This window comes from Thamnophis elegans, chromosome 8 (assembly GCF_009769535.1).
Source record: "Thamnophis elegans isolate rThaEle1 chromosome 8, rThaEle1.pri, whole genome shotgun sequence".
Taxonomy (NCBI): domain Eukaryota; kingdom Metazoa; phylum Chordata; class Lepidosauria; order Squamata; family Colubridae; genus Thamnophis; species Thamnophis elegans.
Genome location: NC_045548.1, coordinates 13,838,558 through 13,863,814, shown reverse-complemented (window position 1 = coordinate 13,863,814; position 25,257 = coordinate 13,838,558). Strand labels below are relative to the sequence as shown.

At 38.2% G+C, this 25,257-nt stretch overlaps 1 protein-coding gene across 1 annotated transcript in view; it reads left to right on the top strand.

Annotated features, from left to right (window-relative positions):
• RIPOR2 (RHO family interacting cell polarization regulator 2) overlaps window positions 1–25,257 on the top strand; it is a 75,952-nt gene that overhangs the window by 12,076 nt on the left and 38,619 nt on the right. The window contains 1 exon segment of the mRNA XM_032222250.1: window positions 23,723–23,849. Within this exon segment, the coding sequence (XP_032078141.1) occupies window positions 23,723–23,849 (127 nt within the window).

Genomic DNA, 25,257 nt, shown 5'->3' with positions numbered 1-25,257 from the left:
GTCCATAACTCGTCCCTGGAGGATACCCCAGGACAGGATCTCCCTCAGCCAGGAGGCCTTGTTTCACCCAGACCCTCCAGTTGACCATATGGCACTTGAGAGGGAGGTCCTGAGGAGAGATCGCCTTTCCAACAGGGTGATTCATACTATACAAGCATCCAGACGGCCTTCTATGAACCACATCTACAACGTGACCTGGGCCGCATTCTGTCGATGGTGCACCAGAAGGGAGACAGTTTCCTCCTCAGTGTCAGTCCCACAGATTCTGGCCATTCTTCAAGAGGGACTTGATAGGGAACTATCTCCCAATACTTTCCGCAGGCAGGTGCTTTGTCCAAAATTTTGAAGTACGACAAATTACAGTCCCTTGCCCACCATCCTAGGGTTTACAGTTTCCTGATCTTAAGGCGACTAATCTTAAGTTCCCTGTGATACATAGATACCCTACTTGGGATCTTTCGCTGGTTCTATAGGCCCTCACTTCTCCGTTTGAGCCATTGAGATCCACCAGTCTCCGGCTTCAAGGTTGTCTTCCTAGTGGCTATCATTTCTGCCAGAAGGATTTCCAAGCTGGTGGCCTGCTCTGACAGGGAAAACCTGTGTATTTTCTGCCTGGACAGAGTCATCCTGTGGTTGGATCCAGCCTTCATCCCCAAAGTTAACTCCTGGTTCCACAGGCCCAAGAGGTCATCTTGCCTGACTTTTGCCTGAGACCTAGTCATCCTCATAAATGGCGATGGCATACCTTGGATGTGAGACAAGTTTTCTGTAAATATATTCCTTCAGATGGACAGAATCTCTATTCATTTTTTTCAGCTGACATGCATGGGGAAGAAGGTAACACCATCCACCATAGGTCGCTGTTTGTGAGCCTGCATTGCAATTGCCAACGAACATCAAGCCAGGCCCATGCCAGGCCGCATTACGACCCATTCAACCAGACCACTACGGCCGCTTGGATGGCACAAGTGTCAAACGAAGAGATTTGCAGGGCAGCGACCTAGGCCTCTCAATTGCTGTTCATCAGGAATTACAGATGGGACATATTTACCTTGGCAGAGGCTTCATTCAGGAGACGTGTGCTACAAAGCCTTCACGCTGACATGGAGACCCTGGACCAGCCTGTTTCCCTCCCTTGAGATATTCAGCTTGGGTATGTCCCATGATTGGATTCTCCAAGCAGCACACAGGAGAAAGACCATTGTCTTACCTGAACAGGCATTCTCTGTGCATTGCGGGAGAATCCAAACCCACCCAGTGGCCTTCTGGTCCAGCGTCAGGAGGTGGTCAATTTCCTCGGAGACAACACGTCTTCTGAAAGTCCATGCCTTCTTCTAAAAACTAGGCTCAACCGAGAGGAAGAGGCGTGGCCAAAGCTTTTACTTCTCAGCCTCTGGCCAAATAGACAGAAGATAACCCATGCTTGGATTCTCCCGCAGTGCACAAAGAATGCCCGTTCAGGTAAGACAGCAATCTTTTTCTCTGGTAAACCATTTGTGGTAGAACACCTTGTCCTTGGTCATTCTCCTGCAAGGTTCTTTCTTGGCCTTTTATAGGGCCATCATCAAAATGATTTGCTGTGATTGAGTTTTTGGAAGGCATTTTGAATTTGTAGGATTTCTTTTCTTTTACACTTTTACAGTTAAATCAGGCTGCCATTGATATTTTTATTACAATTTTGCATTTTGATATAACTATTTTGTAAGAGATTTGAGGTGATGCATTGTAGTGCTTAGATTCTATTTTAAGATTCTTATAAACTGCACAGAATGTTATGAACTGGGCTTATAAAGATATGTAACTAAGTAAATATCTATAAACTTTTTTCAGATTACGTTTCAGAAGACCAATAGTTTCCAGACAAAATTTCCAGATGACAAAATGAAAATTTGCACTATTAGAGGAGTTATAATTATACGTTTGAGAAGCAACAGATTGAAGTAGTTACCTGTAATATTATTTACTGTGCTTTTAATATGAGATTTAGATACACGTGGCCCTGACTTTCAATTTCACTGATGCTGAGAGATACTTACATCTGCATCCAAAATTGCCTTGTTCGTTTATATATTTATAAATAGATCTCATGAGTATGGTTCCATAGATCATCTTTGGACATCTCTCATTTTTTAATTTTAAAACATACAGTAACTGGTTTCTAGAAATCATTCATGTGCATTAATTATACCAGTACAGATCTCTCTCTCCCTCCCTCCCTCTCCCTCCCCACCCCACTGCCCAAAGAATCCTCTTGCTTACTCTGGTTGCTAAGCGTTAGGAGAAATGGGAATGTGCAGTTCTGTGAAACCCTCTTGTGAGTTCTTTCCTTCTGCCATAAAAAAAGGAGGGGGAAGGGAGACAGAGCACTACAAATGACTGTCATCATAAATGCATTATTTGCAAGGCTACAGAGCTGGAAAACCAATGCCTAGGGGGCATAGAAAAGTAAGGTTGCCTTTTCAATCAGAAGGATCATGTTTTTATCAACTGGAGTCCACGTTCCTGTATTTTAAAATATATCTTATTCTAGATGACAGCTGGTAATAGAAATCAGAACTGATTTCAAAGAATATGGCGTTTGGGTAGTGAGCTTGTCATGTGTGTGGCCAAGATAAATGTACAAGGAGAAGTTGTGCTTTCCATAATGGCCTGCTAGCTTGGCTCACTAATACCCATAGAGAGAAGCCATACATCAGTATAGCTAAATAACATACTGAATGATAGAATTTTCTAATAGATAAAAAACATTTAGTACAGCAAAATTAAATTTGAAGCAACTCCCGCCCTTTTTTAAAAAAAGAAGTCCAGATTGGCTTTGGCAATCTTGCTTTCTTTCAACTGCTTTAGAGCAAACTTCCTTCTTGTATTTGTTCTTTCACTGGCATTTGATAGTATCGGTAATGACCTGGTTTTTATGGAGTAGGAAATTACTCCTCAGGAGAGGATATAATTTCATACGGATAGAAGAACAGTGGAGTATGTGGGGCAGATAAAATTGACAAGATGGCAGATGGAGCCTTGCAATGAAAGCCTTGCCCTACATTTTTGTGAAAAACTAGGGTATATAGATCACCATGCTCCATCCACCATCTTGCCAGTTTTGTCCCACACCCTGGGGGATGCTGCTGGTAGCATGATCTTAGTAACTCTGCAAGACGTGTTTTTATGCGGGTTGTTGTAAGGACAAGCCTTCTGCAATATTGAAGAGAGAATGTGAAACAACTCTCTTCAAACGCAGGGCAAACACACACAATAAAAACCTTCACTTAATGGATTAGTTTGGAGAAAAGTTACCTGTTGCATTTCTCTATGTTCATTAAATGGTATGCGATTGGCATGATTTTTATCATTTGTGTAATAGAGTAATTCTCATTTTCATGTCATTTCCAAGTGGCAACACTAGGGATGGCAGAAAGAAACAAAAGACTGCTTTGCATTAGACACTGGAAAGTCTACCCAGCGATAGCTTGTAGGTCATACATTAGATGGCACGAAGGTAAGCAAGTATTACCAGTACCATTATAGACTTTATCTCAGAATATGCACTTCATGAAATGTTTATGCACATTGAAGAATTTACAGTCCAGCTGTATAAGATAAGGCAGTCAAATAACAAATTAAAAATGGGATCTATTTTCTTGTCAGATCAGCCAAAATTCTGATTGTATGAGATGGCTTCCACCAGCAAAGTTCAACACCATGACCATCATCCCAAATCAATAATGTACCATCAGACACATACACATAAAAAAGCTTTGGGATAACTGCTATATCGTTGCTTGTGTTGCAAATTGAACTTGGTGGCTTTCTGTGGCGTCCCCTCTGGCACTGTGTAATAAATAAACTCCAGGCTCCAGTGAGGTGTGGGGGACTTGCATTACATAAATATTTGTAGAGGAAACAAGAATGTTCGAGTGATCAAATGAAGGGATAAGGAGAAGATCTTCTCCCCATACAGTAGCTAGTTAAGTCTCTGACAAACAGCTGTTTCACTGATCCTTGAACTCTCGGCACAGATGATGGTGGAGTCAGACTGTGCAACAGCCTCACAGTCCACACACACACATTCTTTCTTCTCTGTACTGTAACTTTACCAGGGAAACAGAACTCCTGATGCTTCTGCTGGCAGCAGAGTGAGTCAGAGCAGCTACTGATTGAGCACAAGCTGGTGGCAGCGGCTCCTGTGCTCCCCCTCTCTTCTTTCACCCCCTCCATCCCCCTTACACTGTACGGTAGTCTTTTCCTCCCTTTAAATGAGGAACACTCAGCCAGGATTAGCTGCATAGGAGAGACAGCAGTGCAAGCTAAGCTAGTCTTCTGTTTTTTATGACAGTCAAACGTAGAAGAGGAAATTTGGGCTTGCAATCCATTGTTTTCAACCATCATACTATGAGTGTGGCTCAGTACATTTAGGTGAGTGACGTTTCCCCCTTTGTTTAATTTTTCTCTGTCACGTGGACTATTTCTCGTTCCTTTTAAATATTGTAGTGCTAGGTGTACAGCTATACTGTCGTGATATTTTGTGTCAAAGTTATTTCTGCATGTTTTGGCATCGGTATTCATCTTAGTGATGTTCAGACGTGAATTGCGGTTAATAAAACATTCACCTGTGAAAATATTGTGATTATTGAAGAATGTTCAAATGGCATTTCACATTAACAGCACTGTGTTTTGCAGATTGAGAAGTCGTTCAGTTAATTGGAAAACAATTGAAAAGGTTGCCTATCAAATGCAGTGTACTTGTAATTCTCTCTAGTGTTTGAATAGCATTATGTCTCTGTGTTTGTGTATAACAGCTGTTTAAAACATTTATAATCTTAAGTAGTCAGTGATGTGAAAAGACATACTGAATATAGCAAAGTTACTTTTTCATATGAAATGCTAGGTAGCCTATCTCTGTCCTTGTGCCTAGAAAGGCACATGTACCAACCACATAGGGGAAATATTTGAAATTCATTTCATGGGTATTAATTGAAACAATATTTTCAGTTTTGTTTTTATTTCTTCCAATAGCAAAATCAGTAACTGTATTTATAAAATCAGTTGATGTTTTAGCCTGCAATGTGTCTTGTTTTAAGATAAAATCTTAACTGAATAGACTTGCTCTGACTTTAGAATCAATGTAACTGACAGATTCTATTTTTTTATTTTCTGAGACTCATAGAATAGACATATAATACTTCTTGTTGTTATTAACAGAACACCCATAAGATGGGACAGAATGTAAAGTAATACATGGCGGCATTACAAATTTTTAGCACAATTTGCCAAAACAATTTCCAAGTCAAGCTCCCATTTTCAAGAAAATATCACAATTAATTAATTATGTTCTACTTGATCCTTGAAAAAGCTGTTTCTATGTATTATGCTTTCTGTACAAGCAGAGTGCTTTTTTTTAGAGAACAGTATTTGAATTATGTATCCTTCAATGGAATGTTTTCATCATACCTTCACTAATTTGTTTTAGGTTTTCTTACGTTCTAGCCCTGCAAATTTAGGATATGGATAAAATCCTGTCATATACTCACACCAATTTCTAACATAAAATCATAAGTATGTGAGTCCTATCATTTTTCTACTTTGACAAAATGCCTTTGCTGACTTTGAAGAAATATGTGATCTTATTGTACTGACTATATAGTTCTGTATCTATTGTTTCACTTTCCACCATTTTTTCATAATATGTATCTTGAAGCACTTTCTATTATTTAATTATTGCTAGTTTATTTATAGTTAGTGTGTATGTATGTGTGTGTTTAAGGAAATGGACAGAACCATTGGAAACATTGTCATTTGCATTTGTCCACTGCCAACTGGAGTTCAAACGCAGATTTTCTAAGAAACAAAGCAGAGATATGTTTCAGTGAGGATGGTTTCCCAAAGTTTGAGGAAAATAGCTTTAATGCTAACTTTCTTTTTCCTTTCCTCCTCGCTGTTACTTCAGCCATGCTCTGAGTCCACACATTTCTTTGTAGTTTTTTAAGTGCAGGGAGAGAGGTGTGGTTGCTGCTATATTTGGTAAGGTGATTTGGAAGAGAACATACTGAATCTACTATCTATCCTCATCTAACCAAAATTAATGGCAAATTATGTCAATATGTTGTTCTCTAGCCACAATTCTACAATGAAATTTAAACTATCAAGCAGTATAAGAGACAAATAATGTCTTTGGGTAGCTGAAATGCATCACGTTATGAAGAAAACATATATTTCTTTCTTTTAAAATAATTATATATAGTGTGATATGGGACACTTAACTCTAGTACCGCATTTTTTTCTTGGCATCTTCCCACTCATGCAGTCTATGTATGTTAGGACCACAACTGACCTTTTTCAGAGAAGGAATGTTGGAATTTCTTGTCCAGACACATTGGAAGAGAGCTGGTTGATGGAGATTATTTAACAAAGATACCTAACCATTTCACATTACTGGACAGATTTTGAATTTTGAGAGAATGTTTTGGGTGCCCTTAGATATTGGCTGTCCAGTGAAGTGACCAGTTACAGGTCATCCAATTACCAAAAAGTAGATTTAAGTAGCCGAGGCATAGAATCAGATGATCCCAAGAACACATACTCAAAAGCATATTGGTGTGTATGGACAGTACACCATTTGCCACTCATAAACCAAAATTGGTTCTAGTGTCAAGTGCTAAGCCATTATCTGCTTATCTATATTTTAGTAAATATAGTCTACACCATAAGCTACCTAAGTTCATACAATTCTAGCAAAAATAAAAAAAAACCTTATTAAGGATTAGTGTAATTTATGAACCCAGACAATGGTTGTGTTAATAATACATGGAACTGTATAACTATAGTTAATAAAACACAGTGGCTAAATAAAAGCAAAGAAATGTGTTGTGTGAGCAAATCAATTGTATTAAGCTGTGATGGCTGGATAAGCGTAACGTGTTTGGTTAAAACGTAGCTGGCAGGTTTGTCTTAGATTTGTTCAATGCTGCCAATGAGCAAGGGTATCAAAGTTGAATTGGTGTTCTGGTATAAATTACCGTTGAGCTATATAATAGTCATAGAGGTAGGACCTGCTCGATACATTAAATTGTTGGCTGGCTTTGTGGCTTGGTACCCCTGGGAGTGGGCGGCATACAAATACCAATAAACTTCAAACATCTGAACTCAGCTAGAATCTTGGGTGAATCCAAGAATTTAATCAATACATTGTGTGAACACAATTAGAGAGCCAATTCAATCTAGTTGTTAAGGGACCCAGCTAGAAAGCAGGAGACGATGAGTTCTACTCCTGCCTAAAGTATGAAAGGCAGCTGGATTTCTTTGGGTCAATTACTCTCTCTCAGTTTTCATGTCAGGCTTGGGCAACAAACTGGTCGGTCAATTCCTGTTGCAATCAAATGGGTCAAAACTTATTTGATCCAAGAAAAAGGCAGACCCTGAACTTGCAGGGAGACAGTAGGAAGAAAAAAAAGTGTGTACATTATCACTGAAGCTTATTAATCATGCTTTATACTTTTATGTGTTCATGGTTGCAATAATTCGTTGTAATGTGTAATTATTCAGTTTGAACATTTCTGTTCTTCAATAAAACTAAGAAGCTCTTTAATAAACCTCATAAAAAGTATTACTGATGAAAGTAAGTAAGAGCTTTGTATTAAACATAAAATATCACGTACCTACATAAATTTGTAACTCTTCTGTTGAAATTATTTCATCTTTTTCTCCATGAAGGAATAAATATTCTGAATGATACTTGAGAAACATGGATTTGACCATGATACATGCCAACAGATTATCCTATACCAGCAAGATGAATGGAAGCACTAACATTATGCACGTGCATTACATTGTTAACTATTGTACTGAGTTTTCAAAACAAGATGTTTTTATGAGATAAAGTAAAATAATTGAGTGTCATAAAGGATTAACTGTATCTGAGAAGTTGTGTGAATTGAAATAAAAAAAGAAAAAAACAGGCGTTTTACTTGCCTTTTCTTCCAAAATGATGAATAAGAAAGTTAATTTTAATGATTACTTTCAAATATAGGGAAGTTATGGATTGTTCTCATTTGCCTGACTAAGTGTTCTTGTGTTCATGAGCATTCAATGAATAAAGAACTAAAGCTGATAAAGAGACAACAAAAGAACTGAATGTTGTACTGCCTTCCAAGGTACTGTCACATATGTAGTAGCAGAGGCAGGGCATTCCTTAAACTCAATTGGGAGACTGCTTTCATTAGACAATCCTCTTAATGAACAGAAAGGCATCCTGGGTACATAGTACTTTAAAAATGCCAAGGAGCTAAAGAAATTTTGGTTACATTCGCTCCGTTTCATTACTTAAAAGATTATCCAGTGGAAAGTAATCAAAACAAAAAATGGAAATTTCCTTTTGTAATTTAAACCATTAAAATGCATGTTGTTATGGGCTATATTATTTTAAGTACAGAAGAGGTCTGGGGCGGGGGGAGTATTTGATGGAGTGCAGTAAATGGGCTGTTCCTTGCTTTTGATTAGGGGAAGCATTCTTACTAAATAGCCAAAGGTGTGGAAATGATTAATTGACTGATTTGTATTGTATTTTTTCTTTCATCAAAACAGTCAAATAAACATGTAAATATTAAGTTAAAAACAGCAACCATATTTATCTGTTTAGTTGCACTTCTTTCTGTGCAAAATGACCCCCTCCCCAGCTAGAACTCAGGAAAATTTCTACATGCTTTACTTGCTTGCATAAGATACTGTCAAGTAAATAACCAAGTTACTAGAGAATAGTTGTATTATTGCAGGCCCTGGGGATGAGGATTTTAACAGAATAATAGAGTTGGAAAGGATAATGGAGGTCTTCTAGTCCAACCCCCTGCTTAAGCAGGAGACCATATACCACTTCAGACAAATGACTGCCAAGTCTCTTTTTAAAAGCTTCCAGTGATGGAACTTCTGAATGCAAACCGTTCCACAGGTTGATTATTCTTACTGTCAGGAAATTTCTCTTAGTTTTAGGTTGCTTCTCTCCTTGATTAGTTTCTAACCATTGTTTCTTGTCTTGCATTTTGGTCCTTTGAAAAATAAGTTTTACCTCCCTCTTCTTTGTGACAGCCCATCCAGCTATTTGAACATTGCTATCATGTCACCCCTAGTCCTTCTTTTCACTAGACTAGACACATCCGATTCCTGCAATGGTTCTTCCTATGCTTTAGCCTCCACCTCCTAAATATCATTGTTGCTCTTCTCTGCACTCTTTCCAGAGTTTCAATATCTATTTTATATTGTGGTAACCAAGGCTAAATGCAGTATTCCAAGTGTGGTCTTACTAAGGCCTTATAAAGTAGTACTAACACTTCATGTGATCGTGAGTCTATCCCTCTATTAATGCAGTTTAGGGTTAGTTTAGGGTTGACTTTTTTGGTGGCTGCAGCACATTGCTGACTCATATTTAAGTAATTGTCCACTAGGATTCCAATATCCCTCTGACAGTTACTGCTATTGAGCCAAGTTTCACCTAATCTGTACCTATACTGTACATTTGGGGTATTTTGCCTAGGTGTAAAACCTTATTTTTCCTCACCATTGAATTTCATTTTGTTAGATAGGGTCAAGTCTGTCGACTTGACCCTATCTAACCATCTGTCGAGATCTTGAGCCTATTTTCTGAGGTGTTGGCGATTCCTGTCAGCTTGATGTCTTCTGCAGATTCGATAAGTTCCTCTTCTATTCCCTCATCTAAATCATTTTTGAAGATACTGAAGGGTATTGGGCTTAAGACAGAACCTTGGGGTATCCCACAGCTCACTTCCATCCATGTAGATGTAGCTCCATTAAGGGTTACGTTGAATACGGGTTGTCAGCTAATTACGAATCCATCTGGTGGTGATGCTGTCTATCCCACATTTTAGTAGCTTACCAAGAAGTAGGTTGTGGTCTGCCTTGAAATCCAAGTATGCTATGTCCACAGCATTCTGCTTGTCCACTAATTTAGTCACTTTGTCAAAGAATGAATTAAGATTTGTTTCATGATCTTTTTTTGACAAATCTATGTTGGCCTTCGGTTATAACTTTACTTGCTTCTAGGTGTTCACAGATCTGTTGTTTGCTTATCTTTTCCAGGTTCTTCCCAGGTATTGATGTCAGGCTGATTGGTCTGTAGTTTCCCGGATCTGTTTCTCCCCCCCCCCTTTTTTTTTTTCTTTTGAAGTTGGGAACCTTCCTTTCTATTTCCTTGCACAAAGAAAAAGCCTATTTAAACTGCAGTGTCTCTGTATGCTGGTTTGTGTGTTCTCCAACACCACTCTCACACCGCTTCTCTGAACGCACTCGTTCTCCTAAAGGGAAGCTTACCTAACACTGACCTTAGCACTTCTCACATCACTGCTTCAAGGCAAAAAGAGATCTAAATGCTATGTGTTCTGTCTTGGATGACTTGGGTGAAGTCCATGGTTGCTGTGGTACCATTAACCCTCAGGATGCCTCTGATCACACACCCACAGGAAGTATCTTAACGTCTCCCAGTATCATAAGTCTGAGAAACTCCACCCCCAACTAGGCCACAGAATTCAGCAGTTAAAATAGGGAAGCCAGGAAGCTGGTACAATAGCAGCAATCAGAGGGCCTGCGTTCAACTACTTAGACAACAACAAAAACAAGCCCAACCAGATGGCTGATCTGGCTTTTCAGGTCAGTTCTAAACTGAGTCCAGAAATCCACATTCTTTAGTCCCACTTATCTAGTCTCTCCCCCCCCCCCCATTGCTATTTATTGCTATTTACTTTAGTAATAAAGCAAATTCAAGATAAAGATTGCAACATTCAGTGATCAGGAATGCTATCAGATTTGGTTAATCCACATTTTGCTTATCCTCATGTCCCTATATTGAAAGGATTTTTTAGTACTAATCCTGTAGCATATGCAGATTACACTACCATATCTTACATTTGAAACGTATGTGTATCTGCAAATCAGAGTACTGAATCAAAGATTTTATTGTGTCCTCAGAATCACACAATATATTACACTATTCAGCAGAGAATTTTTAAAAATCTCATTGATTGTATTCTAAAATGCATCAATGATGTAGTTTGTTATCTTAATTCAAGTCAGATTGTAATGAACATTTGCTATGGATTCTGTTTTTGCTTTCCAAAGCAGGTGATCCATAATTCATAGGTAGACTTAAAGTAGACTGCCTGGTTTTAATGGCAGTGAAACGGCAATAGTACTCTGCCCTATTACATCAGCAGAATCTTGTCCAGAAACTTTGTTCAGTAATTCACCTTTTGTGAAAAGGAGTGGACAGGATAATCTCTCTGCAGATGCTGTGAGGGATCTCTTAAGATTTTGCCAGAAAACTTGCTCCTATTGACATGAACATTGTCTGAGGAGGTGATAACTTTCTATGAGGATACCAGGATTTTGTTTTGAATTGTGAACTTCACGGAAGAAGGTAAGCTTCAAGAAATCAGATAACTTTTACCCTCTCTTACTATATTCAACAGTAAGGGATCAGTAGTAGCATCCTTCAGGTTTTTGGGTTCTATAATCTCCTAGGACTTGAAATGGATACCTAACATTGAAAAGAACCATCATTAAAAAGGCACAACAAAGAATATTCTTCCTGCATCGGAAGGGCTGAGAAAATATCTACAAACCCATCACATCCTAGACACAAACTGTTTCAACTCCTTCCCTAGTATGGCTGTAGTGTTCATTTCTTTTATTATCTTTTTTTATTTCCCCCTTTTATTGGTGGTGGTGGTGATATTATTATTATGTGGTTAATCTTTGGTGAGATTCACAGCCTTTGGGGCTGGTTGGTAGCTCGACAGCTTGAGTCCTAACCAAGGACCTAGGAACTGTTAAGGTAACGTCGAAGGATATAAGCTGTTCCAAGTAGGGTGGTTTTTTGTAGAATCAGAATGTTCAAGTCTGATAAATTTAAAATTTCCAAATAGTGAGGTAGCCCTTTGGGTATTGCTCCAAGGGCTCCAATTATAATCGGGACTGTTGCATATTCAATATGCAAATACCAGCTGCGACCTGATTGGTTGGTCGTTTTGACAGTTGGTCTGAGTGCTAGTATAAATACCCTGACAGTTGCAGGGAACGTTTGAATCGCTTGTCACCTGTGTTATAATAAAGATCTGTCTTGCACATGGCTCCTGCGTGTCAATTCCCTCACAACAACAACCCACACACGTTTACAATACTGGCGACGAGGGTGGGATTGATATGCGATTCCCGCAGAGCCTAACAACATCAGCCAACGTGAACGCAGGAAAAAAAAAATTTTCTTTCCTACATTGAGGGCCTGTCAGGGCCGCCGCTATGGCCAGCAAGCGACATCAACAGCAGTACCCACCGCCGTGGGCCTCCGGTTGTAGCCAACCTCAGTAAGCTCCCAGGCGCGGCCTCCATCCGTCCGAGGGACGGGCTTCCTACGCTTAACCTCGACTGGAGCCGCCGCCGCTACTCAGGGACGAGCTATGGACCGTGATGGCTAAACTGCGCCAGCTGTGCCTGCCTGCCTACCTGCCACCAGCTGTTCCTACGGCATGCCTGCCACCAGCTGTTCCTACGGCACTCCAACCGCCTCGTCCAACCGCCTCGTTCCAACCGCTGCGTTCAACAACAGCCTCGTTCTCCAAGCTGCCACCTAGCACCACCGGCTATGCTCTCTCAGCCTGTCTAAAGCCTCTCCAACACTAGCACACTCACAACATACACCAGACTGTCCTCTACACCATGAGCCTCCTTCCGCTGCAAAGGCCACCGCTTGCTTCTCGAACCAACGAGAGCTACAACACAACGAGAGCCTCCCTGCTGCAAAGATTCCAAAGGACCTGTTTTTTTTTTCCTGGTTCTAAAATTTAGCTACGAAGGACTCACCACCATCTTGAAACAGCAGAACTGGGGGGAAGGAGAGAGATTGAATATGCAAATACCAACTGCGACGTGATTGGCTGGTCATTTGGTCTTTAGAACTGGGGGGAAGGAGTGTTGCATATTCAATATGCAAATGCCAGCTGCGACCTGATTGGTTGGTAGTTTTGACAGTTGGTCTGAGTGCTAGTATAAATACCCTGACAGTTGCAGGGAACGTTTGAATCGCTTGTCACCTGTGTTATAATAAAGATCTGTCTTGCACATGGCTCCTGCGTGTCAATTCCCTCACAACAACAACCCACACCTTTACAAGAGGGACAACAAACGATTTCTTTTTACACAGTCCCTCAACTTCAATTTGCAAGTCCCGGTACTTTGTGATTTTTTCTTGCTGTTTATCTTCAATTCGTGCATCTCCAGGTATTGCAATGTCAATGAACCATACTTTTTTCTTTTCAACTATTGTTATGTCAGGTGTGTTGTGGGCCAAGTGCCTGTCAGTCTGAATTCTGAAGTCCCATAAGATCTTGACTTTCTCATTCTCTAAAACCTTCTGAACCTGATGTTCCCAGTGGTTTTTGCTGTACTCAAATCCAAACTTTTGGCACAATTTCTAGTGAATGATCTTAGCAACGCGGTCATGGCGTTGTAGGTAGTCAGTTTGTGAAATTTTGCTTCACCCGCTTATCAAGTGGTCGACTGTCTCGTCTTTCTCATTACAGAGGCAACATTTGCTGTTCGTGGTAACATGTTGAATTTTTGCCTTCATGCAGTTTGTGGCTAAGGCTTGTTCTTGAGCTGCCAAAATAAAGCTTTCTGTTTCTTTTTTCAGTGCTCTTGATCTTAACCAGTTTCAGGTTAGCTTTTGGTCAGCTTTGCCTTCAATACTTTTCAAGTATTTCAAGTATAGCTTTGTTTTTCCAATTTTCAGCTCGCTTCTCAATTACTTTTTCTTATATTCAGCTTTTGACTTAGTTTAAGAAAAAAAGTAATTGAGAATTATTATTATTAATAATAATAATAATACTCGGAGTGTGTTTGTCAATGATTGGATTTCTATTTCTGACTTTCCGTAGAGTTTCAAATCATCCATATATAGTAAATGCGAAATTTTTTCAGCTTCTTTGGCTGTTTGGTAGCCTAATTTCATTTTTTTAAGATTACTGATAGTGGGATCATTGCGATGATGAAGAGAAGAGGTGAAAGTGAATCACCCTGGAAAATTCCTCGCTTGATATTAACCATTCCGTAGTATTATTATTATTATTATTATTATTATTATTATTATTATTATTATTATTATACAATTGTATCACAGCGGCCAGTTGTTTCGCCGGATTTGGCATTGGTTACTAGTTGGGCCCCACCCAGGGGCCTAGGACGTCGTAACATATTTTCGTAATATGCTTGCAGATCCAAGCAGTGCGGCTTTTTGCATTTGACTGATGGTGATTTTGTCAATTTTTAACTGTTTTAAATGTAATTCCAGTGCTTTTGGAATAGCACCCAATGTGCCAATTACCACTGGAATTACCACTGCTGGTTTGTACCATAGTCGTTGAATTTCGATTTTTAAGTCCTGGTATTTTGCGATTTTTTCATGTTCCTTCTCGGCGACCCTGCTATATTATTATTATTATTATTATTATTATTATTATTATTATTATTATTATTATTATTTCTGTTTCCTTGCATGTACACTGAGTTCTTCTGTAGTGAAGATAAATTCTTTGTGTGTCTAATCACACTTGACCAAATAAAGTATTCAGTTCAATTCAAGCATGACTTTGGCCATCTGAAGCTGGATCCCTGAGCTTCCTGGTGCTTTTGGGTAGTTGGTAGGTCTGAACATTGTATTTCAGGTGTAATAAAACACCTTTTCAGGAAGGAAGCAATACCTTTTGCCTTGGAAGAGAAGGTAGTATGTCCCCTCAGAAAGAGAGTATCTCTCAACCCATCCATGTTGAACACCACCATCCAACAGTAGTTGCGAAGCAGATATTCCCATGCATTTTATTTCTAGGATAATGAGACAAATGTGCCACATTTTAAAATGATTCTGTCCTCTTATCAGTTGCTGATACAAGCACACACTGGCTTTTTCCCCTATTTAAATTGTATGTTAATCAGCTTTGTTTTACACATGCAGTGATGCTAAATCTGCTAAATTCACATGCTTTAGCACTTACAGTGCAGTATTCTTCCTGAGATTTCCACCCCCTTCATGTTTGCACCTGTTTTCTGCATCACGGTTAATTCTCACCTATTGTTTCCATATTAATTTTTCTTCAGTATCTATGTGAAAGAAATTCTTGTTAAGAAATGATTTACAGGATTCCAAAATGTAACATAGTAGTAATATTCACAAGATCATTTACGATATTAAAGGTAAAATAAGTACTAAGACTTGAAGCTGGTACCCCTTGAGATTGTGGAATGTCAGAATTTCATCGTAACAAAGAACTATGATATATGCTGCATAGTTTTTAGAAACAAACTTTTAAGATCAAAATATTTCTGCTTGTTTGATAAATATCGTGTTTCTTAATTGCCAATAGCATGTTCTTACATAAACAAATATAGTAGACAAATTCATTGAACTATTCCTTTCCAGCAATAATACACTTATTACTCACTATATTTGCATGCTTCATAGGTAGCAGTTGTCTTCTTGAATGCAAGTTACTACGGTAACCCACATGCATTCCCTCAGTGCCTGCCATTGCTATATTTCTTCATTATAATGTTATAGAAAGCAGATTGATTTGCCTCAACAAGCTGATTTCTCCTGGTCTTAAGCAACTGGTAGCCTTAAGCTAATCCTTAAAAGGACATATGCATACTGCAAAAATGTACAAAATTGGATGTGTTTACTTATTTTACATGATCAAAGAGTTGGTGGTTGCATTTTGGATCAGTTGAAATTTTCATACATACTTAAAGGCAATTTTATGTACAATTATTATAATATGACTTTGGCATGAATAAAAATGGCTAATTGTGATTTCTAGAAGAAGGTATATTTAGCCCACCAGATTGTTAAAATATTTTCTTTAAAAATGTAGTAAACGTATTCAGTAAAGAACAATTGCAGATCAGGGTTATCCCTTTGTTAGGAATGTAGTCTTTCAGGAAAGTGCGAGGCCTTTAATACTGGTATATCTACAGTTATAAAATTGAGGGCTTCCTAAGATACTTTCATCTTTCTTTAATTAAAACTTACTTATGTTCTTCCAGTCAAGTAACTACAATTCAAGGTCTCCGCTATTTCTCCAAGTTCAAGATAGAAATTAAAGAGAAAGAGAAATTCCAGACTTTGAGATGATCTTAGCAGCAGCTTCATTGGAGATATAGAGAACAAGGTAGAATCTAGCTGGCATCAGTGTTGGGATTCAAATTTATTTATTACTGGTTCTGTGGGCGTGACTAGGTGGGGGGGGTCATCTGATTGAGTGGGCATAGCCAACTTGATGTCACTCATGGCCACACCTACTCAGTCACATGACCCCCACCAAGCCACGACCACAGAAAAAGGTAGGGAAAAAATGAATTTCTACCTACCTACCTATTTTCTGCCCAGGCATGGCCTAATCTGTCTGCATGCCTCCTCCTCCTCCTACATGCCGCCCCACCCTCTCTTCACTAGTTGCACACGTCGCCCCATTTCCCCTCCTTCAATGGCCCCGGCTGAGCAGAGCATGCGAAGCATGGAGGCTACTGGCGAGGCATGTAGCTGGGCTGTGTGGTGAAGCAAAGGCAACAAATGGGATGGGCGGGGCGAGTGAGCGAGTTTTGGGCAGGTGGGTGGGCAGTTCAGGGGCGGGGCCAGCCAGTAGTACCAGTTCGGTGATCCAGGCCAAATTTCCGTTATCGGTTCACGCAAATGGGTTCAAACCGGCTAACTACCACCTCTGAGGAGCACCCAGTTCAAAGAAAAAAGCATAAATCTCATCTTTTGGGATTGCCTTTTTAGGTTTGACGTAGAGAAATTTCAAAAGATTTTCTTTAGCTTGACTTTCAGATCTAATATACAATCAGTTTCAGCGAACACTTTTTATTTTCAGATTTATGCACAGGCATCCTCAGTCATCTATACAGTAAGATTGTGCTGAAGATGTATTGTGTGTACCAGAGATCAGTCACAGTAATTTGGATAGATTGTTTTTCCTGGATGAGGTAGCAAACAGAAGAACTAGAAAGAAAGTCTGGTCAACGGGAGTCAGATTTCTATCTTTATCCAAGGATGCCAGTATTATCTTATTAAATACTACTAATCAAATTGAAAGATAAATGACAAATTGTGCTAGCTTCCAGCAATAACTTTATTTCCAGTTATGTAGTATTGATCCTAATAGAGAAAAGCAAACATTACTTCCCTCTAGATATTTTTTTAAAATTTCAAATCATTTTGAATTTGTGCAGTTGTTAAAAGCAATCTTGGAAGCCATATACTTAAGTTATAGAAACTCAGGGTTGCTGTAAAGCAAGATTGAGAACATTCCTAATACATAAGAGGCTGTAGTGGAAAAATTCAAAAGATGATCTTCTCTAAGACCTTCTACTACTATTTAAACATTTATTGAAAAGAACACTGATTTGGTAATTTGCATAACAACATGTCTATGATATTAGTTATGTTGCTTCTCTTTCAAAAAAGTATTCAGTATAAAAAATTCTTGAAGGGATTTTTGCCTTCAGCAAATGGTAAGTATGTGTGTCTGAGTAAGTTTGTGTGTCTTGAGAGAGAGAGGGAGAGAGATCTATAATTCAGAACGACCAATGTTCTCCTCCTCTTTTTTTCCAAGCATGTACAATGTCACTCGGTTGACTTTTCTGGAATTGTTTATTACATCTTTGCAGTTTTAGAATTCTTGGGGTCCTTTATAATAAGGATATTTTGTGAACGTAGTCCAGTTCTCATAGATGATCCATCTGAATCAAAGCTCTGAAAAGATGTCAGTGTGCATTTAGAGGTATTTTTCCTAATTGCTTCACTTGAATTAGCCAGTTGCTCAAACATCCTGTTGTACGTGTGAAATTTACTTCTCCGCAATCACTAATGTTTTTGTACATAAGGGATTCTAGGATTAGAGCAATTATTGAGCCCTCTTTAGTCATTTACTGGATTGTATGGGGGCAAACTGGGCAGAAAAAAAGCAAACAGGTGTATATATTCTCTTTAGCAACATGATTGGTGGCTGGGATGGGACGGCTTCAGTTCTTGTGCAGTTTTAATTCTCCATGCATTTATCTGAATATCTCAAAAGAGGTTTATTTAAATGTAGTTAGATTGAATTTGGTGCAATTCTATCATAATTATAATAATCAAGGGTTTCTTAGTAACTTAGATGTTGAATTTACAACTTACTGCAATTTCTGATCATCGTTGTGCTACATGGTATAGATGGGAATGTATGGGACCCTAAGGCTAGGAATTTCTTTGCTAAGCTGTAAAAGAATATTCATTTCTACTAAGCGAATTTTAGTGTATGTAATATTTTCAGTTCTTCAAATCCTTCAGAAGAATTGTATTGCTTTGACTTTTACAGTTGTAATTCTACTAATTAGCCATAATCAAAGAATATAGACATCAGCATAATTGATAGGACAGAACAGTTCAGCCTCTTCAATTTGTTACCTTTAAACCTTCCAAGGGAAGAAATAGAATTAAATCTTTTCATTCAGAGTCTTCATTAAATAGATGCACTAGTGTAGAAATAACAAAGAATTAAGAATGAATGCATGCGATTATTTCAGGGAGCTTCATATTCATACCAAAACAGGATCAACTACAGCCATAAAAAATTCATCAGAAGGAAATTAAACAGCCATATATATTGGAATATCCAGTGGAAATGAAAAATGGTGATATTAATTAATTATAGTCGTGAACCCTTTCCTGGTATTTCTGATTTTTGTACTCAATTCTGTATTCTGCACATGCCCATATAAGATACGGTGTTATATCAACATGAATGCTTCTATTCTTGTGGAACTGATTTTAATAGATGTTATGGTTGAGAACTTGAAGGTAATGTGGAAGTTGATGTACAATGTGGTCTGGGTAAAGTTGTAATCAGTCTGAAATGATTCCATCAGCAACTTAAAGATGCATCCAGATTCATTGCTACTCCTGCATAATAGTGGATAGAATGATTTTTTTAACAAAATGTATTTATTATGTGCTATTTTTAAAAAATTGAATTGTTCCTGATTTTGGTCATTTATGTTCAATTTGATTATTGTTACTTCCATATAAAGCTGGGGTTACTGTTGGTGAGTGATTCTCCCTGCTAGAAACAGTCCACCTCCATGTTTGGGTTTATGGTCAGGAGTGGTTTGGGATTTCATGGTTTCCATGACTACCATGGACTTATTCCACATCAGCATGGCCTGACATCTACCCCGGTTTACAAATATATTTTTCGTTTGGAGCAGGGAGAATATAATATGAGGGACAGAATATTAACATCATATCTTGATCATCATTAGATCAAGACTTAGTGGCAATATCAACTTCTTTGGTCCACATTAAGCATCTTATGGATCTAATTTCCAGCAGAGATATTTTGGAGTTTCCTACAATATGGCAGTCTGATATAGAGGAATACCGTATATCCCTAGAATATAGAGGTGACAACGATACTAGATTGGATTTTCCCTCTATGGCTTCTCTCTGAGTGCGGTCCCTGGGATGCACCTTAGTTTACTGAGACGTTTTTAAGAAATGAAATTCCACAAGAGCTTCCTGGACTGGGGTTAGCAAAAATGAAGAAGTTCAACCAACCATTACAGATAATCAGCTTAGAGCAGTGATGGGGAGCCTTTTAGGCACTGAGTGCCCAAAATGTGCATGCACACCCAAATTGCAAGGTGTAGGCGCATGCACCCGTATGCCCTGCTCAGGCACCCACACCCCACCCAAACTGCAAGGCACAGGGGCATACAGGCCAGCACCCTGCACATGCGCAGCAGAAATCCAAAGACCAACTGGCCGTTGGGAGGCGCACATGCATGTACAACAGAGTCCCGAAACAGAGCTGTGGCGACGGCATGCATGCCCACAGAAAGGGCTCTGTGTGACACGTCTGGCACACATGCCATAGGTTCTCCACCACTGGCTTAGAGGCTGCACCAGTAATGGTAAGTCTAGTGAAATGCCAGGAGTTTTCCACAGGTGGAATGCCATTATTACCCTGTTGATAACTAATGTCTCAGTCTATTGGCTACTTTAACATCTTGAAAATTCAAAAAATAAGATTTAATATAATGACTAAGAAAAAATAAAAAATAAACACTTAAGAGTGTGTGTGTGTGTGTGTGTGTGTGTGTGTGTGTACACACTATGTGTAAAGATAAGGTAAAGGTTCCCCTTGCACATACACTATATTGCCAAAAGTATTCACTCATCTGCCTTCACTCGCATATGAACTTACGGTAAGTGACATCCCATTCCTAATCCATAGGGTTCAATATGATGTCGGTCCACCCTTTGCAGCTATAACAGCTTCAACTCTTCTGGGAAGGCTGTCCACAAGGTTTAGGAGTGTGTTTATGGGAATTTTTGACAATTCTTCCAGAAGCGCATTTGTGAGGTCACACACTGATGTTGGACGAGTTTACGTGGCCTACCACTTTGTGGCTGAGTTGCTGTCGTTCCCAAACACTTCCACATTCTTATAATACAGCTGACAGTTGATTGTGGAATATTTAGGAGCTAGGAAATTTCACGACTGGATTTGTTGCACAGGTGGCATCCTATCACAGTTCCACACTGGAATTCACGGAGCTCCTGAGAGCGACCCATTCTTTCACAAATGTTTGTAAAAACAGTCTGCATGCCTAGGTACTTGATTTTATACACCTGTGGCCATGGAAGTGATTGGAACACCTGGTTCTGATTATTTGGATGGGTGAGCGAATACTTTTGGCAATATAGTGTATGTGCTAGTCATTCCCGACTCTAGGGGGCGGTGCTCATCTCCGTTTCAAAGCCGAAAAGCCAGCACTGTCCGAAGACGTCTCCGTTAGCTGGCATGACTAAACGCCAAAGGCACAGGGAATACTATTACCTTCCCACCAAAGTGGTCCCTATTTTTCTACTTGCATTTTTATGTGCCTTCTAACTGCTAGGTTGGCAGAAGCTGGGACAAGTAATGGGAGATCACTCCATTTTGTGGCGCTAGGGATTCGAACTGCTCACCTTTCTGATCGACAAGCTCAGCATCTGAGAGAGAGAGAGAGAGAGATGGACATAGATGAGATATAACATTAGAAGTTACATTATATGTATGCAAATGTACATATGTATTCTTTTGCCTTTTTTAGGTTTTTTAATTATTTTTAATTATTTTTTTAAAATTTCTTTATTTTTCTGAACATAAATTATTCTCCTGATTTTTCACACATTATCTTGCAAACATCTCTCTTCAATTTGGCAGATATCCATTTTATAACAACCATGAGCCTCTTGTTCGTTATGTACTTTAACAGGAACATGATGGAACGCATGATGTTGGCATTGTTTTATTTTATTTTGACAGGAAGAGGCTTTTGACTGTGAAGCAGCTTACCATATGCAATTTAGCTCTTCATGACTAACAACCTTTCCTGATTATCCTTCTGTTTTATCTGCTGTAGAAAGTTCTTGCCATTGAACTTCTACAAGCTGACAAAGTTTCTAAGCTCTTTTTTTCTTAACAAATCCATTTACAGTAAACATTTAAGAGAATGCTGCTCATATAAGCTAGGCAACAGCTCAGTAACTGTTAATGTGGCATACTGTGACCCTAAATAAATTTATATTCGGAATCTGTTGGGACTTCAAATTGAATAGATATAGGAATCCATACGTCTTACAAATAGGATAGTTCCAAAAGTTACCCATTTTGGTCTATTTTAAGATCAAAAGTAAATTGGAAATTTGGATTATAACATGACTAATGGATTTATAGTATATGGTAGTATGGATATACTACCATATTACATTCATATGGCTTTATCTGCTGCATAAATTGTGGAAGTAATGTTGACAATCTCAAAAAAACCCAGTTTCAGCTGTCCTAGGAACATCTTTGAGAGATATCTTATATAATTCATTTTAAAATGCTGCTACTGTCATAAAAGTTGCATTGGAATTTTAGAACTGTCACCACAGTAATCAAGCTTGTTCTTGATGTCTTTAAATTCTTTAAATCCTTTGAATTCAGGACAACTTTTATGAGCTTATTTTAAGAGTACAACCAAAATAGTGTGAAATACTAAGAAACCAAAGTTTTACAGTTTCTTTTAAAATTCTGCATTCATTCATCTCTAAATGAATATGGTTTGAATGATAACAGCAGGTCTCTACAAGGTTCCAGTTCTAATTTTTATGCCCAATCAATCTAAATTTGCCCAAAGAAATATATATTCAGTACAGGTGCTGTACACATTAAGTACTTCAATATTTTATTTTCTATGTATAAAATCCCATTACATCTCTGCTGTTAATTGAAGAATTATCCATATGGTACCCCTTGTGCAGAAACAGGTGGGTGGCGATCTATGTAGCATCTTTCATATTGCTCTGACACAAACATAGCCCTCTAGATTGTTTTTAGGAGCCCCAGAGTAGCAGAATCATCATAAGGATATTTCTCCATTTCTTTTTATGATTAAAATACTATCATCTTCTACTCCAGGCAGAGCCAATTAGGACAGGATCCCTGTCATTAACAACAATTGTTAGTAATATGGGAATCATTAGAATTCCGTCTCAGTTGTCAAGATGGCAACTCAGTTGTCAAGATGAGTAAAGCTCGGCCCTTTTCTTCATGCATGAGATGTACATGAAAGAAGGGTTTGGCTTTGATTGCATGGATGCCTCTGTCTTCTTTCCAGGACTAAGGAGTGGCTTGCTTTGTCTTTCAAAGCCTCTGTTTAGAAGTGTAGATATATTGCACGGAAAGAGTTCTTGTCTGATTTTGTTCATGAGATTGATATAAATTTTGTATTAAATAGGAGTTGGTTATCAATTGTTGTTTTGGAAATCTATAATGTTCTTTTAACTTTTGTAAATTCTCTCTGGATTTTTTCCCGTCGGCAACTATCTAAGGTTCCTTTCCCAGCACTTTCAAGAGGTTAAAATGTTTTATAGTTTGCTAATGTCACAGTCCTATATATACTTACTGTGATTATTTCTTACAAGTGAGCATGTAAACAATTACTGAAAGTCAATATTTAATTTTAATGTCATTGTTGTGAGTTTCTAAAAAAGAAAAAAGATTCTGCTTTCTTAATATCTGTGGACAAGAATTCCTGTTGCATAATTCCATAAGTTTCAAGTTTATTAGAATTTGTATGCCGCCCACTCCCATAGGGACTCTGGGCGGCTCACAATAAGGTTCTCAATTTAGCACTAAAGCAAATGTTTTGCCCTAATTTCCTTTAGGGTAGTTTGCTTTATTTTTAATGGAAGTACAGATTCTTAAGCAAAACAATCTGTCAAATTTGAATTTCTACTTTATGGTTTCTTAGTCTAATAGTATATGAGCTTTGATTCTAGCAGTATATTGGATATGCCATTGATACAAATGCTATTGAACAACTGAACTTGTTAATCCACAGAAATAAAATGATATATTTTCACCTATCAATACAAACACATTTTTTTGGCTCCAGGCTGAAATAGACTATGATAGTGTGCATATACTGTACTATATTGTCAGCATTCAGAGACTTGAATACAGTATCAAGCCCTAATAATAATAATTAAATTGCATGAATATTATATCATTTATTTTTGTTCTTAGAGGTTGTTAGGACTTGATTTAAACCCACTTGTACCTTACATTTTGGCTGACATTCTTACTCTTGTGTCTTTCAGAAATACCTTCACGATCCCCGGAAATCATGTCAGTAGGATCTCACTCATTCTCTCCAGGAGGCCCTAATGGGATCATTAGAAGCCAGTCCTTTGCTGGTTTCAGTGGTCTTCAAGAAAGACGATCCAGGCAAGTATCACCTTCAAAGTCAAGCTGTAAACTGAAAGAAAACTCATATATCTCAATCACTTTAGCTCTGGAGATCTGTTCTCATTTCAGGGCGTATCTCTGCCTCTGTAATAAATCTGACACTGTTTGTGATTAAAATAGGCATTTAAGCAACTACTAGACAAGCTTTGTCAAAGGTTCTACGTGACCTGATCTCCCCTTTTACTCCAATAAGCTTCCATCAGCTCTATAGGATGGAATGGAAAGGAGGGCTTTCCCATCCTCCACAATCAGTGAAAAGATAAAAATATAAGGCTGAGTCAGACTATTTGCTTTGTTAAATATTTTGATTCTTTTTACACCTAGTTCCATCTAGGTAAGTCCAGGTAACCATTTACAGCAATATTTCAGAAGGCTGGGGTGATTGCATTAATCTGAATAGATCTTCATATTAAATGTCATTATTTAATACTGAGCATATTAGATCTCCCACAATGCTCAGTACAATTGTACATATGCATTAGGGAAGTATATGATGATTAGATTGAAAAACATGACTGCAGCCTGTTACAGTCCACCCCTTTGCAAAGATATCTGCTTAAATAATTTTCAAACCTACAGCTGGCCCTGTCTTTTGAAGGACATATATATATATATATATATATATATATATATATATATATATATATATATATATATATATATATATATATATATATATATATATATATATGTTATATTTGTGCTGATAAATAAATAAAGGGAGACTAGTATAGATCTATTTCAAGCTATTTAGCTCTCATCAGCTAGCCATACCCTTACTGGGAATCGAGCCTGTGCTGTATTGCCTCTAAGGCAGATGTGTTAACCATTGAGCCACAGAGCTCGACTCCTTATCAGCCAGCCAGAGAACGGAAGTAGTGATCTTCCTCCCATATTTGGGCATACCGGGGGTTGTAAAATCTATATCTATATCTATATCAATATCTATCTATCTATCTATCTATCTATCTATCTATCTATCTATCTATCTATCTATCTATCTATCTATCTAGTTTTTAGAAAGGGTTTACCTCTAATTCTATGTTTCATGTACTGTGCTTTTTAAGTGATTGTCCATTAATACTAAAACTCTTTTGTTTTTTTTGATGGCAGTATTACAAATCTGTGTTTTCTTAGGGCTGCATTTTGCAGCAAGGATTAATTTGATGCTGGCTGAAGCTGCCAGGGAATTTCTCTGCACCACTTTAATTCAAACAGGCTAAGCAAATTCAAAGTTGCTTAGCTCATTGAGATCACGTTTTTGTTTTGTAATAATTTACATTTTGCCTGAAAATGAGTTAAAATGGCTAATGGGTACTAAAGACCATGATGCCACTTACTGTTGTGAGCAAGCAAATAGCTGTTCATCAAGCTTCTTCGTTTTATT